The 14,866-nt window shown below is 39.4% G+C and overlaps 1 protein-coding gene across 1 annotated transcript in view; it reads left to right on the top strand.

The window, feature by feature from the left end:
• Positions 1 to 14,866, top strand: part of LOC109403618 (ATP-dependent DNA helicase Q4) — a 31,113-nt gene that overhangs the window by 15,143 nt on the left and 1,104 nt on the right. Inside the window, exons 5-8 of the mRNA XM_062853325.1 lie at positions 8,529 to 8,596; positions 8,947 to 9,621; positions 10,760 to 11,247; positions 11,544 to 11,863. Coding sequence (XP_062709309.1) covers positions 8,529 to 8,596; positions 8,947 to 9,621; positions 10,760 to 11,247; positions 11,544 to 11,863 — 1,551 coding nt within the window. The remainder of the gene's footprint in view (positions 1 to 8,528; positions 8,597 to 8,946; positions 9,622 to 10,759; positions 11,248 to 11,543; positions 11,864 to 14,866) is intronic.

Here is a 14,866-nt window from a genome sequence, read left to right on the forward strand (position 1 = left end):
TGATTCCATCTTGGCTTCTTCCAGAAATTCGATCAAGAATTCATCTAGGGATTCCACTAGACATTTTTTCAGGGATTTGTCCTGGGATATCTTTAGAGGTTCCTCCAGTAATTGTTCCAGTGCTTTTTTCGAAGTTTCCTTCAGGAATTTCTCCAGAGATCCTTTAAGGTATTTCTGCAGGTATTAAAAGATTTCTACAGGGATATCTCCATATATGCCTTCCAAAATTCCACTATAGATTGCTCCAATAATTACATCTGGAATGATTCGAAGTATTTTTGCAGGAATGTACTCCAGAAATTCTTTTAGAAAATTTAACTTAGAGATTCTTAAAAAAAAAACTCTCCAAGAATTGCTTGCAAAAATTGTACAAAAAACCTTTTGGGATCCCAGTTTTTTGTTTTTTTTTTTTATGTGTATTAACGAGATTTTTAGCCCTAGGCTAGTTCATCTCGGGACCCACGCTTTACTTCCCTTCCGAAGTAAGAACTCACATTTTGCGAGTTTGTCGGGAGTGGGATTCGATCCCAGGTCCTCGGCGTGATAGTCAAGTGTTCTACCCAACTAACATTTATTATGAATGTAAACGTCAACAAAGCGTTCTTAATACGGCTTGATGTTGAGTTACTGTGTTGTACATATGGACGGAAGCTTCTATGCAAGCCCTATACCAATGATTCTGGCGAACTTAATCAGCTTGTACATGCTGTGCGATCAGCTTCTATGCCACCTAGTCATAGCTCTTTTCTCGGCTCCTATGTAACCACTAACTGAATAACATCTTGAGAAGGCGCTTTTTCAGCCTTTTCGCAGTTGTTAAATAATAGTTTCACGGCATCCCCAAATTAAACGATTAAATATAATTAGGTTATGGATACCGTGACGCAATACATGTGAAACTGGAATTATCACTTTTAAAATTGAATAATTAAAGTACTTGCCACTACTTGGAATCGAACTCCCGATCTCCGTATCCACTGGTCCCGATGATGTCCTCGCTGCCACACTGCTATATATAAATAACATAAAAAATAGCCCGTTTTGTTTTACTCCAGACAAGGCTTCATAATTGTGCCACAAGAAACCTTACCCAACTTCATCTTGCTGTAAAAGCTTGTGAAACGTCAAACGCAATAATGTTTACATTGAACAAGCTGTGTGGTTGCGCCAACAGATTCTTCTTCACAGCTTCTAGCTGAAAGAGTGTTCTTTAAACGGCTACGAAGCGCTGCTGTTTTGTGTTTTGGCAACATTACAAAACGTACTGTATAAAAGCAGCTGTTGTAGTGGCTGGGACTCTTACTCGATTTGCACATCTTCCGGCAAATCTTCCGGCATTGAATTAAAGTGCAATAAAAGCAACCCAAATAATTTCACAGCGCATACATGGATAGCTGTAAAGAATTTGTGTAGTAGCTATATATCCCGCTTAAAGTTTGTTTTGACAATAATGTTTATATCCGGCAAGCCGTGTTGGTAAACCAACAGTTTCTTTATTACAGCTTCTAGCCGTAATGAAATCGCATAACGGCCTTTAAAGCGCTGCTGGTTTGGGGATTTGTCAGTATAATGAATTGTACTGTATAGTAGCAGCTGTTTTGTTAGTTGGGACTCCTATTCGATGTGTTCAAGTTTTCACATCTTCCGGGAAATCTCCCGGAGTTGGAATAGGGTGGAGTAAAGGCAGCCCCAGTGACAAGCAATGAATTTCTGAAAACCGAGTTTGGTAGCTGTATGGTGCTTGTTTTGCAGTCGTGTATTAGCTTATGATTTATATTTGACTAGCTTTCCTTTTATTCAGCGTTGACTGCTTTTACTCGATGGTTATACAACAGAAAGCAAATGACTGAAGCTTATAGCGCTGAAAATGTTAGTTGGGTAACCATTACACCAGGTCCGCTCCACTAGGGATCCTAGTATTCCTTCAACAATCACTGCAAACATTGATTTCTTCATTTTTTTATCCAGGAATATTCCTACAAAAATTCTTCCAGGTATTTGCTAAGAAAGCTCTCCTGAGATTCCATAAAGAGTTCCTAATGGGGCTTGCTTCCGGGATTCCTCATCGGGTTTCTTCAAAAATTACTTCAAGAGTTCCTCCAGGGATTCACCGGAAATTTCTTCTGTTATTCTTACAAAAACGAATTCCAGATTATTTTAAACATTTCTAGAAAAACTCTTATTGGGATTCCATCAGAAACTACCACAGGAATTAATCCAGGATTTCAGGATTTCCTCAGGAATTTCAGCGGTTTCTTCAGTATTTCCCCTGAGAATTCTTCAGAAAATCCTCCTGGAATTAGCTCAGAAATCGAACTTTGTATTTCATCAGGAATGAATCTCGAGATTCCTCCAGGAACTCCTTCTGAAATTCCTCCCGGATTTTTTTCAAGAATTATTCCAGGTATTCCTCCTGGCATGCCTCTAAGATTTCATTCAAGCATTTCTCCAGAGACTTCTGCAAGAGTTCTACCAAGAATTTCTCCAGGTATTACCCCAGGTATTTCCTCAGGAATTACTCCAGGAATTTATTCAAGTTTGGATCCAGGAATTCTTCCATGAATTCCTCCGAAAATTCTTCCAGGAATTTCTTCTCTAGGGTTTCCTTTGCATATTCCTCCAGGGTTTATTTCATTGATCCCTCTAGGAATTCCACCGATGATTCCTGCAGTTATTCCTTCAGAAAATCCTCCTGGAACTCCACCAGAAATTCCTTTCTGAATTCCTCTAAAAATTTCTCCAGGAATTCCTTTAGAAATTTCTCCATGGATTCCTTCCAGAATTCCTCTAGAGATTCTTCCAGGAATTCATTCAGGGATTCTCAAGATATTCATTTAGGGATTCCTCCTGCAGTTCTTCCATGAATAGTTCCACGGATTTTCCCCAAGATTTCCTATAGAGATTTGTCCAGGAATTCCTCCTGAGGTTCTCCCAGACATTGTTTCAGGGATTCCCCCAGGTTTTTTTGCACGAATTTCCCCAGGGATTCTTCCAAGTAATTCTCTAGAAATTCCTCTAAGGATGCCTCCAGGAATTTCTCAAGAGGTTTTTTTTACTTAGGTATTACCCCAAGAATCCCTTCGGAAAGTCCTACAGGAATTGAGCCAGGAACTTCCATAGGAATTCTGTCAGAAATTACTACCGCAATTCCTTCAGGAATTCCTTCAGAAATTATTACCGCAATTCCTTCAGGAATTCCTTCTGGAATTCCTCCAAAAATTCCTCTGGGAATTCCTCTAGAAATTTCTCTTGGATTTTCTTCAGAAATTTCTCTTGGAGTTTCTTCAGAAATTTCTCTTGGAATTTCTTCAGAAATTCCTCCATTAACTGCTTCCAGAATTTCTCTCGAGATTTCTCCAGGAATTCATTCAAGAATTCTTCAAGGGATAGTTCCAAGGAATTTCCACAAAAAAATCCTTTACAGATTAATCCAGGAATTCTTCCGGGGATTCCGCAAGGAGTTTATCCAGAACTTTCTTCAGGAATTTGTCCAGAACTTTCCAGGCATTCCTCCTGAGGTTTCTCCAGAAATTGCTTCAGGGATTCCTCCAGGGATTTTTCAAAGAATTTTCCCAGGGATTCTTCCAAGAATTTCTCTAGAAATTTCTCTATGGATTCCTCTAGGAATTTTCCAAGGGTTTCTTTAGAAATTTCTCCTGTGAGTTTCTCCATGGACTCATCCCGGGATTTCTCCAGCAATTCATCTAGAGATTGCTTCGGGAGTTCTTCTAAAAACTCCTAACTCCACTGGATTGCTCCCAGAATTCTTCTGAAAACTCCACCAGGAACTCATCTAGAAATGTATCCAGAGATTACTCCAGGCATTAGTCCAGGAATTTCTCCAGGGATTTTTTAAGGAAATTCCCCAGGGTATCCTTCAGGGATTTCTTAAGGAATTTCTCGAGATTCCTCCAGGAATTGATACAGGCATGTCTCCAGGAATTTATCCAGGGGTTACTCCAGGCATTCCTCCAGAGGTTTCTATAGGGATTCCTCCAGGCATTAATCCAGGATTCCTTCAGAAATTACTACCACAATTTCTCCAAGAATCTATCTAGAAAATCCTCCAGGGATTCATTTAGAAATTACCCCAAGAATTCCTCCCGGAGTTTATCCAAGAAATATTCCAATAATTCTTCCTGGGATTCCTGAATGATTTCCTTCTGAGATATCTCTAGGAATTCCTTCAAATATTTTTTCAGGAATCCTCCAGGAAATCCTCTAGAGATTCTTTTAAAAATTTCCCCACAAATTCTTTCTGGAATTTATTCAAGAATTATTCCAGGTATTCCTCCTGGCATTCTTCCAGGATTTCATCCAGGCATTTCTCCAGGGACTCCTCCAGGAGTTTTACCACGAATTTCACCAAAAATTACCCCAGGTATTTCTTCAGTAATACTTTCGGTAATTTATTCAGAAATGGATCCAGAATTCCTCCAGGAATTTCTTCGGAAATTCGTACAGCAATTCCTTCAGGAATTGTTCCAGGAATTCCTCCAGAAATCCTTCCAGGGTTTCCCCCAAGAATTAATCCAGGAATTTCTTCTCCGAGGTTTCCTCTACACATTCCTCCAGGAATTATTTCATGGATCCTTCCAGAAATTCCTCCGATGATTTCTCCAGTAATTCTTCCAGAAATCCCTTCTTAAGTTGCTCCTGTAAATCCTCCAGAAATTCCTCTGGAAATTTCTCCTGGAACTCCATTAGAAATTCCTCTCAGGATTCCTCTAGGAATTTCTCTAGGAATTTCTCTAGGAATTTCTCTAGGAATTTCTTTAGGAATTTCTCTATGAATATATTCAGAAATTTCTCCATGGATTCCTTCCAGAATTCCTCTAGAGATTCTTCCAGGAATTCATTGAAGGATTCCTCAAAGAATTGATTAATTTATTTATTTATTCATTTCCGTCTTCGACTATGTCGCACAGACTACAGATTGCTTAAAATCTAGTAACATACAAAGCGAGATCACTACTATGACAAGTTCAGAAAAATATAAAATACAATACAATTTACCAGGAACATCAAAAACTAAGCACAAGAGAAACAGTACATCATATTACAAAGGTTACTAGGAATCAAAGCGGTTCAAGCGGTTCGGTATCAAGCTTGTTCGTCCTGAAGGTCTACATACTGGTTTACGGCGGTCTCGAAATTCACGACATCGCACACCGGTGGGCCAAACGGAAGTGTTCAAGGCGGAATAGCGGTGCTTTTCGTCGACAACAACTTTGAATGATATGTAATCGTACGCCGAAAGATCTTTCCCCGGTGATATCAGGCATTTTACTTCTAACACTCGTTCGGCTCCTATCGTTTCGCACATGGATTCCTCCTGGAATTCATCCATGAATAGTTCCATGGAATTTCCCCAAGATTTCCTATAAAGATTTGTCCAGAAATTCCTCCTGAAATTCCACCTGGAGTCCCTCCTAAGGTTCCTCCAGAAATTTGTTTCAGGGATTTCTCCAGGGTTCTTTCCAAGAATATCTCCAGAGATTTTTTCAAGAATTTTTGTAGAAATTTCTCTAAGAAATTTTGCGGGAATTCCTTATGAGGTTTCTTCAGAAATACTCCAGGAATTCCTTCAGAAAGTCCTTCAGGAATTCATATAGGAATTCCTTCAGGAATTCCTCAGAAGTTACTACCGCAGTGTCTCCAGGGGCTCCTCAAGAAATTCCACCAAGATTTACCGTAGGTATTTCTGAAGAAATTCCTACAGGAATTTCTTCAGAAATTGATCCAGGAATCGCTCCAGGAATTTCTGCAGGAAATCCTTTAGAGATTGCTTCCGATATTCTTTCAGGAGATTCTTCAGGAAATTCTATAGGAATTTTTCCAAGGGATTCCTCCGGAAATTCTTTCATGTTTCCTCTAGGAATAAGTCCATGAATTTCAACTCCAGGGATTCCTCCAAGAATATACCAGAAATTCCTGCAGGGATTCCTCTAAGGATTCTTCCGTGAGATTCCTCCAAGAATTCCTCCTGGAATTCCTCCAGAAATTCCTCAGGGAATTCTTCTAGAAATTTATCTTGGAATTTCATCAGAAATTTCTCTAATGCTCCAGGCATTACTCCACGAACTTCTCCAGGGATGCCTCCTTCAAAAATTTATCCATTAGCTTTGGAGCCAAGGGCTGAAAGTCTCTTTAAAAAAAAACAAATCAACCAACCAATCCATTAACTTTTCCAGGGAATCCGCCTGGAATTTGTCCAAAAAATTTTCTAGGATTTCCTCCAGAAATCCATCTTGGAATTGCTGAGAAAATTTGCAAAAACGCACAAAAAAATGTGCCTATGATGATTCGTTCTATGATTTTTCAAAGTAGGTGGTGTCTGTGGAAAATGTTTGATTTTCACTGGAGTTTTCCGGAAAATTAGGCGACCCTGATTTTTTTCAATTTAGTTTTTCAAATATATATGATCCCTACCTAATTTCATTAACCTTCAGAAACTTCATACCAATTTGTACGATAATAAAAAAAAACCCCTAATGCTTCAGGCATTAGTCCAGGAACTTTTCCAGAGATTCCGCATGGAATTTTTCCAGAAGGTTCTCCTGAGATTTCTTGAAGAATTTCTTCTAAGGATTCCTCCAGCAATGCATCCAGAAATTCCTCCAAGGATTCATCTAAACAATTTTCTAGTAATTTCTACAGGGATTTCTGATGCGGATTCTTCAGATTTTTTTCCTGAAATTCCTAGCATAATTGCTCTTCGGATTTCTTCAGGAATTCATCCAGGGATTCCTCCAGGGAGTCCTCCAGGTATACTTTCACAAATTACTCCAGGGATTCTTGCAGGTATTGCTCCGAGAATTCTTGTAATGATTTCTTCCGAAATTTCTCTCGGGATTTTTTTAAAAATTTATTCAGCGGTTAGTTAAAAAATTACAGTATTCCGTTCATAATGTTTTTCAGGGATTCACCCCAGGGTAGATTTTTTGAATAATTTGAAGGATTTCTAGAGGAATTCCTCCAGCGATTTGTATTGAAATTCTTTTAGATAATGAGGGACATAGAAGCCAAGAAATTCTCCAAGAAGTCATCCAGGAATTCTTTCACAATTATCTCATGAATACCAAGTCTTTTACAAGTCCAATCATGAATACCTTCAAACTTACGATTACATCTTGAAGCACCAGCTTTCAAATATATTAAAACTTCCACAATGACTATTTGAATTTGTGCATTGTTTGATTGACGCAAAAATACCCCTGGCCCACGAAATAAAAGAAATTAATAGTGACCGACTAGAAATCACCTCCAGCATGGTTTTAATGAATACACTCGCGTTTACGCTTCAGCTACGTACATCTATTCTCACTAGGAATTCACAAACTTTTGCTGGAATTCAATTGCAAATTCAACCAGAGTTTTTTCTCACATGATATTTGATTTCCATAAAGAATCACTTAACCATATTTTGCAGTAATGCTGCTAGAAAATTCAAAGATTCTTAAAGATACCCATCCAGGAATTCCTGGAAATTGTCATTTAGATTTAATCTCTCAGCGATTTAAAAAAGAAGATGTACAAAGTATTGCTTTTTATATCATTCTGATTATATAATATTTCCAAACAAAACTAATTACATAGACCATTTTGGACAATGATCTTGTAAAGAGTGACAAGTTGAGAATTGTCTCCAATAACTGCCAATTTAAACACATATTATGCCAAATAAATTTCTATTACTGTACGTGCAGTTGAAACCCGGATTTTTTTACTAGCGAAGTTGGATTTTTCTCCAAATCCGTGCGTCGGACCTAACTTCGGAAGTGGTGCGCTGTATAGCTGTTTGCTATACAGCGCACCACTTCCGAAGTTAGGTCCGACGCACGGATTTGGAGAAAAATCCAACTTCGCTAGTCTAAAACTCCGATTTTCAACTAAATTGAGAATATAGATCTATGTTTGTCACCACGGCAGTGGTTTTCAGATTTTTTCTAATTTCCATATATAAAGTCATGAAAAATTTCTGGGGGGGGGGGGGGGGCCTGGCGGATTCTGGGGGAGGGCCTGGCCCCCCTGGCCCCCCTCTAGTTACGCCAATGGTCGCTCCCCCTACAGACTACTATTAATTTGACAATTATGCACGTAGAAACGGGTCCTTAACGAGTCGCCAACTAAAACGGATCTAATGATCGGGAAATTTGCAACAGGTCACTATTAATTTCTAATGCATGCTTGAAACAAGTTCTATTTGCTTTCTGTAACATTTATTGAAATTCAACGATCAAACTATCAATATTCGGACATTTTGACTTGCTTTCATTTCGGCCAACAAATGAATTCAACCAGATTATCGCGTAAAATTCCCCCGAGAAGGTATCATCTCAATAATAACATTACCCCGAGAGGGTAATGAGGTCATAATTTCATGCAATAATAGTGATGATTAATAGGTAAAGGTGACGAGTGTTAGCTAAAATGAACAATGATGTTGACAACATGTATTAATTCTGAAATGTCAAGATTGTATTGTTATTTTTTTTACTTTATTTAATCAAACATAAATTTTACAGGTTCTCAAAGAAAAGCTTGGAGTGCAAACAATTCTAGGCCTAACGGCTACGGCAACCGTTCAAACTAGGTAATAGTCTTAGGCAGCCTATCTCATTCTGCATTCAGTGTACGGTGCAGTCGGGTCTTCTATAAGCCGATGCCACCTACTTTACACCCATCGTAATCTCCAGGTTGTCGTCCAACCTATTTAGTTCATTTTTGGAATGTTACAAAATCATAATGCTCTAATAACTGTAAAAAATCAGCTTGATTAGTTACAAGACAGCTGGAATAATGCGGTGGGCGTAGAGTGGATGGGAGCGTCTTATAGGAGACCCGACTGTAGTTTAACACAATGCCGAATGAAATATAATCTGTTATATGTGATTATATTGGAGATATCTTTAATGCTATTTATTACCATTTTAACCCGTCCAGACTCAGCATCGTCGAGCATTTGGCCGTACCGGACGGAACCAACGGCATCATCAGTGATATACCCCTCCCGGACAACCTGATCCTAACGGTTTCGAAAGACGCCAACCGGGATTCAGCTCTGCTGAATTTGCTGCAGTCCAATCGGTTCGCAGAGCTTCATTCAATCATCATCTACTGTACTAGGCGGGACGAGTGCGAACGGATTGCATCGTTCCTGCGGACTTGTTTCCAGGATGCGCAGCGAGCAGCAGAAGCCAAAGCGGCCGCATCGGCAACGGCATCCCGGAAAAGAAAGAAGCTGAACTACACGGCTGAACCGTACCACGCCGGGTTGTCCTCGGCCCGGAGACGAACCATCCAGAATGCGTTCATGAGCGGAGAGTTGCGGATTGTGGTGGCCACCATCGCTTTCGGAATGGGCATCAACAAGGCGGACATTCGGGCCATCATTCACTACAACATGCCGAGGAACTTCGAAAGTTACGTGCAGGAAGTGGGTCGTGCCGGTCGCGATGGAGGTGCTTCGCACTGTCACGTGTTCCTGGATAACCGCGGCAAGGACCGGAACGAGCTCCGGCGACACATCTATGCCAATTCGATCGACCGGCATGTGATCCGGAAGCTGTTGCAGAAGATCTTCGTACCGTGCGCTTGCGTGAGGAACTTCAAGGATGAGTAAGTGTTCTTTTTTTTTTGTAGAATGACAGATTATGTTCACTAATTATATTATTTGTCCAACCGGTCAGACTAAGACCTGAGTGTCCTCTGCTGTACGTAGGAGTCGTCTCAATTCCACTTTGTCCATGTCTGTACGTCTCCTCAGTTCCGCACTCTGCGAAGGGTCCGCAAATCGTCCTCTCCTTAATCGTCCCATCTAGCTCGCTGCGCACCACATTTTCTTGTACCGGTCGGATGACTCTCGAGAATCATTTTAATCGGGTTGCTTTCCGACATCCTGAGGACGTGACCCGCCCACCGTAGCCTTCCGATTTTCGCGGTGTGGACGACGGTTTGTTCTCTCTGCAGTTGATGTAGTTCGTGGTTCATTCGCCTTCTCCAAGTCCCGCCTTCCATCTGCACTCCGCCGTAGATGGTACGCAACACCTTCCGTTCGAAAACTACAAGGGCGCGTAGAGTCCATGCTATCCATAGAAGACTACCACCGGTCTAATCAGCGTTTTGTAGACAGTTAACATCGTAAGACGGCGAACTTTGTTCGATTGTAGAATTTTGCGGAGTTCAAAGTATGCTCGATTCTTTTTGCTAAAATGCGTCTCTGAATTTACCTGCTGATGGCGTTGTGCGCGGTCACAAGTTTTTCAAGTGCCTCGATTGCATCACCATCGATAGAAATTCGGGGTGGTGGGCGCGGTAATTCCTCCCTAGAGCCCTTTGCCATCATGTACTTTGTCTTCGACACATTGATGACTAATCGAATTCGTCTGGCTTCACTCTTTAGTCGGATGTACGTTTCCGCCATCGTATCAGATTTGCGAGCGTGTTTATTCCCGCTCGTCTTATCTGTAAAGCAATGTTAAACAGCAAGCACGAAAGACCATCACCTTGCCGTAACCCTCTGCGAGATTCGCATGGACTCGAGAGTGTCCCTGATACTCGAACTACGCACAATACTCGATTCATCGTCGCCTTGATCAATCGAATCAGTTTATACGGGAATCCAATGTACGCCTTTTTCAGCAAAAATGAAATGGCAATTTTGTGTGTTATGTCTCGAGCATGTGTGCTTGTCAACAACGCCAATGTCACTACACTGTCTCAGCTATTATTTTACGATGTGTATTCTTTCTTTCAGGAAGTTTTCCGAAGAACACAGAAAACAAATTGAAGCACTGAAAGACATCAGCTGGACTGATGATTTCGAGGAAACAACCCAAGCAAATCCCAGCAACAACGCAGCGTCACCGGTTAAGAGCAAAAGGGTCTGTCCAGGCCATGAAGCATGCTTTTCCATAGAATCGACCGTCCAACAGTTGGACATCCCGGAGGAGAACATCGAAACACTGCTGTGCTATTTGGAACTGCACGAACAGCGCTACATACATGTGCTGAGTAAAGCGTACGTGATGTGCAAGGTGATGTCCTATGCGGGACCGAAAGCGCTCAGGAATGCTGCCAAGAATTGTCCACCTTTGGCGATGGCAATTGCTCTGGAGTTGAAAAAGGGTAACGCCGAAGCCAGCTCCACTTTCATCGAGTTTCCGGTGATTGATGTTGCTTCCGCTATCGGTTGGGACAGTGGGGTGGTCAAGTTTCAGCTGAAGAATCTCGAGTGGACGATCGGTAAGTTGGTCATTAAAAATAACGATTGATGATTGCATTAGCAATGCGTAACTTGATTATTATTCAAAATTTTTGAAAGTAAGAACAGTAAAATCACAATTGCAAACATGTTCCGAGAGGAATCAATTGAAATTGAAATTAGCATCAGATTTTAGTCGTTGAAAATTGCAGAATGGTGCTAATAAGCAATGTTCTATTATCACCAAATCATATGAAATTCGTGACATTTAACAGCACTGGGTGGTTGTATGTATCAGTGTTGTCCGAATTGATGATAAAGGTTTTATCCACCGTAGAAAACAACACCCGGACACGAACCCCCATTAGCGTAAGTTTTTCGGATCTGGGCTTCCGGATCAGAGCTCCCGGTGATCTCACCGACGACGAGTTGGACAAAACGCTGGATACGTTGTACGCACGGGTATCCGGTCAGGAGAGGGCTCAACTGGTTCAGCTCCAGTGCATATCGAATGCGCTCTCATCGGTTGCGTTTCAAACGTATCTTCCCATCAGTGGGGCGGAGTGTCCCGAGGGACCGTCAGGAAAGCTAAAAACCATCGTTCGCCAGTACTTCCAAACGGACATTAGCAACGAGGAAGTCGAACTGATGCCAGAGGTAAGCTATCTTTCGTTTTATACTCTATTCTGTCTTTGTCTGTCTTTGATTTACTCTACCTTGTCAAAATTGATCAAAAGCATGGAATACTCTCAATACACAACTTACATATCAGTAGGGTGGGGCGGGGCAAGATGGGTCGCGGGGCAAGATGGGTCAGTGCCATTTCCGAGCGCATTACTCATGTTTTGATTTTGTTAATAATTTTGTTAGATGACCAGCATGAATATACAAAAGTTTGGGGAATTGATTGAAAAATTATTCACTCTCATTGGAAATAAAAAATAAAATGGTTTTTAGCCATTTTTCTTATGCGATACATTCCATATAATCTCCATATAAACGGCCGCGGGGCAAGATGGGTCACCTTCAATTTTGAACGTATTTTTGGAGCATTCAAAAGTTATTTATTTTTTATTACAAGACTATCTCATAATTGACTTCAATCAAGCGGAATGAATGCTCAAAATTATAACATAAAATTATGATATTTTTTTAGTGAAAACATCGATTTTCAAGTCGCCTTAGGCCCACTCAAATCATAAATTTATTTATTTACTTATTTCGTCAACCGTTTGTAGACTACATACATACATAATTTGTTCTATATTCTATTGTATCGTACAGAGTTGAAATATTGTTTTAACTTTACGCGAGACATGGTCAAGTCGATAGATTCGTAATGCTTATTATAAATTAACATCATTCTATTGATTGGGCTGAATTTCGCATAATTTGTACGATGATGACTGACCGCAAATATGTTTCGATTTCTTAATTGTCGAGTCGGAGTATAAAAATTAAAACAGAATAGCAGATTGCTGCAATCTACACGTTGCGAAACAATGTCATTTACAAATGTTATCATAGCATATTCACGACGTTCCTTTAAAGTTTGTATGTTTATTAGCATACAACGTGATTCATAAGAAGGAAGTGGAAAAGTTGTCCATCTCAGTTTACGTAGAGCAAATAGCAAAAATTTCTTCTGCACCGATTCTATGCGTTCTTCATGAATTTTCATAAATGGGGACCAAACAATACTACAATATTCAAGAATCGATCTCACATAAGAAATGTACAATGTTTTGATAGTGTATGGATCGTTAAAGTTGATACTAAATCGCTTTATGAACCCCAGCATGTTGGTAGCTTTATGAATTATTGTATTGTAATGATCGATAAAACTCATTTTAGTATCTAAGATCGCACCTAAGTCTCTAACTCTTTCACATCGTTCAACGATTTGATCCCCTAAGGTCACACTAGTTATATGCTGGTTCCTTTTTCTACTAAAGGTGATAGAATTACATTTTTTTAACGTTTAACTGAAGCAAACTTTTATTACACCATATGTAGAACAAACGTATTTCGTTTAGATATATACTAGTGTCTTCTTCACTTTTGATTTCCATGAAAATCTTCATATCATCTGCATAAATTAATATCTTTGAATGCTTGAATATATAATATGCGTCGTTCACATATAAAATGAAAAGAAGAGGACCTAAATGTGAACCCTGGGGGACACCCGACGTTACATTAATGGGTTGAGATTTGCTACCTTCGAAACGTACTGTTTGTTGTCTATTTGTTAAATATGATTGAATCCAAGAAAGCAGTTTATCATCAATTCCTATTTTCGAGAGTTTGAACAGCAATAAAGGGATATCTATGCGGTCAAAAGCTTTACTAAAATCAGTATATAGAGCCTCCACATAATTGCCGTGGTCCATAGCATTTACTGTGAAATTTACAAACTCTAGCAGGTTAGTTGCAGTTGAGCGGCCCTTGAAAAAACCGTGTTGAGAATTCGTTATTCTGTTTTTCACTTGATTAAACATTTTTTTATTAACAATGGATTCAAACAGTTTTGGGATACAAGAAATAATTGCAATTCCACGGTAATTTCGTATGTCGGACTTTTTTCCCGATTTATATATAGGGATTAAAAATGAATTTTTCCAAATACTGGGAAATGCAGATGATTCAAGGGACATGTTAAATAGCCAAAATAGAGGAGATGTCAACTCAATTGCAAGAGTTTTCATAAATACTGGGGGAATTCCGTCCGGTCCTGATCCTTTTGAAGCGTCCAAACTTTTTAAACCTGTTAAAACGTCCTCCACATTGATATGACTTACATGAACATCTCTTGAAAATGAGGGCATGAATGAAAAATATTCTAGATCACGATCATTCTCGGAGAAAGTCGTATAGATATCTTGGAAAAATATAGCGAAGAGATCGCAAATCTCCTTAGAGGTTTCAGCCGTTTTTTCATCTAATATCATTTTTGAGGGGAAATTACTTGATTTTGATTTAGTCTTAACATAATTGAAGAAATTTTTTGGACAAGACTTGATTTCGTTCTCAGTTTTCGCATTATACTCTTCGAGTGTTATACTGATGGCTGTATTTAATTGGTCACATATTTCCAAATATTTTTGTAGATTTTCATCAGTGTTATTCTTCTTATACATTTTGTGAGCTTTTTGCTTCCGGTTTCTTAAATTTATGATATTTTTGTTGAACCAGACTGGATGTTTAAAATTTCCATGACGCCTTTTCATTTTAGTAGGAACTTCTTTGTCGATTATTTCATATAATATTTTATAGAAGGTACCAACCGCATTTTCAATATTATCTTCACTTTTCAAGATTGATTGCCAGTCTACCACATTTAATTTATGCTTTATGTTGTCATAGTTTGCTTTATGGTATTCGAATACTTCCTCATATTCATAGTCATTAGATCTTGGAATGTTGTGGACGAATAGAGAATATTCTATGGCAGTATGAAATGCTTCATTTTTCCATAGAGGAGAAACACATGCATTAACGCAGAAATCCTCGTTAACATTGGTCAATAATAAATCCAGGTAACAATTTTGTTGATTTTTTACATTATTTATTTGATTTAATCCCATAATGGCAATTTTGTCGAACACAAATTGTAATGTTTCGTTGTCCCCAACAACTGGTAACAAAATACCTTCGTTG

The sequence above is a fragment of the Aedes albopictus genome, chromosome 2, assembly GCF_035046485.1.
Source record: "Aedes albopictus strain Foshan chromosome 2, AalbF5, whole genome shotgun sequence".
NCBI lineage: Eukaryota > Metazoa > Arthropoda > Insecta > Diptera > Culicidae > Aedes > Aedes albopictus.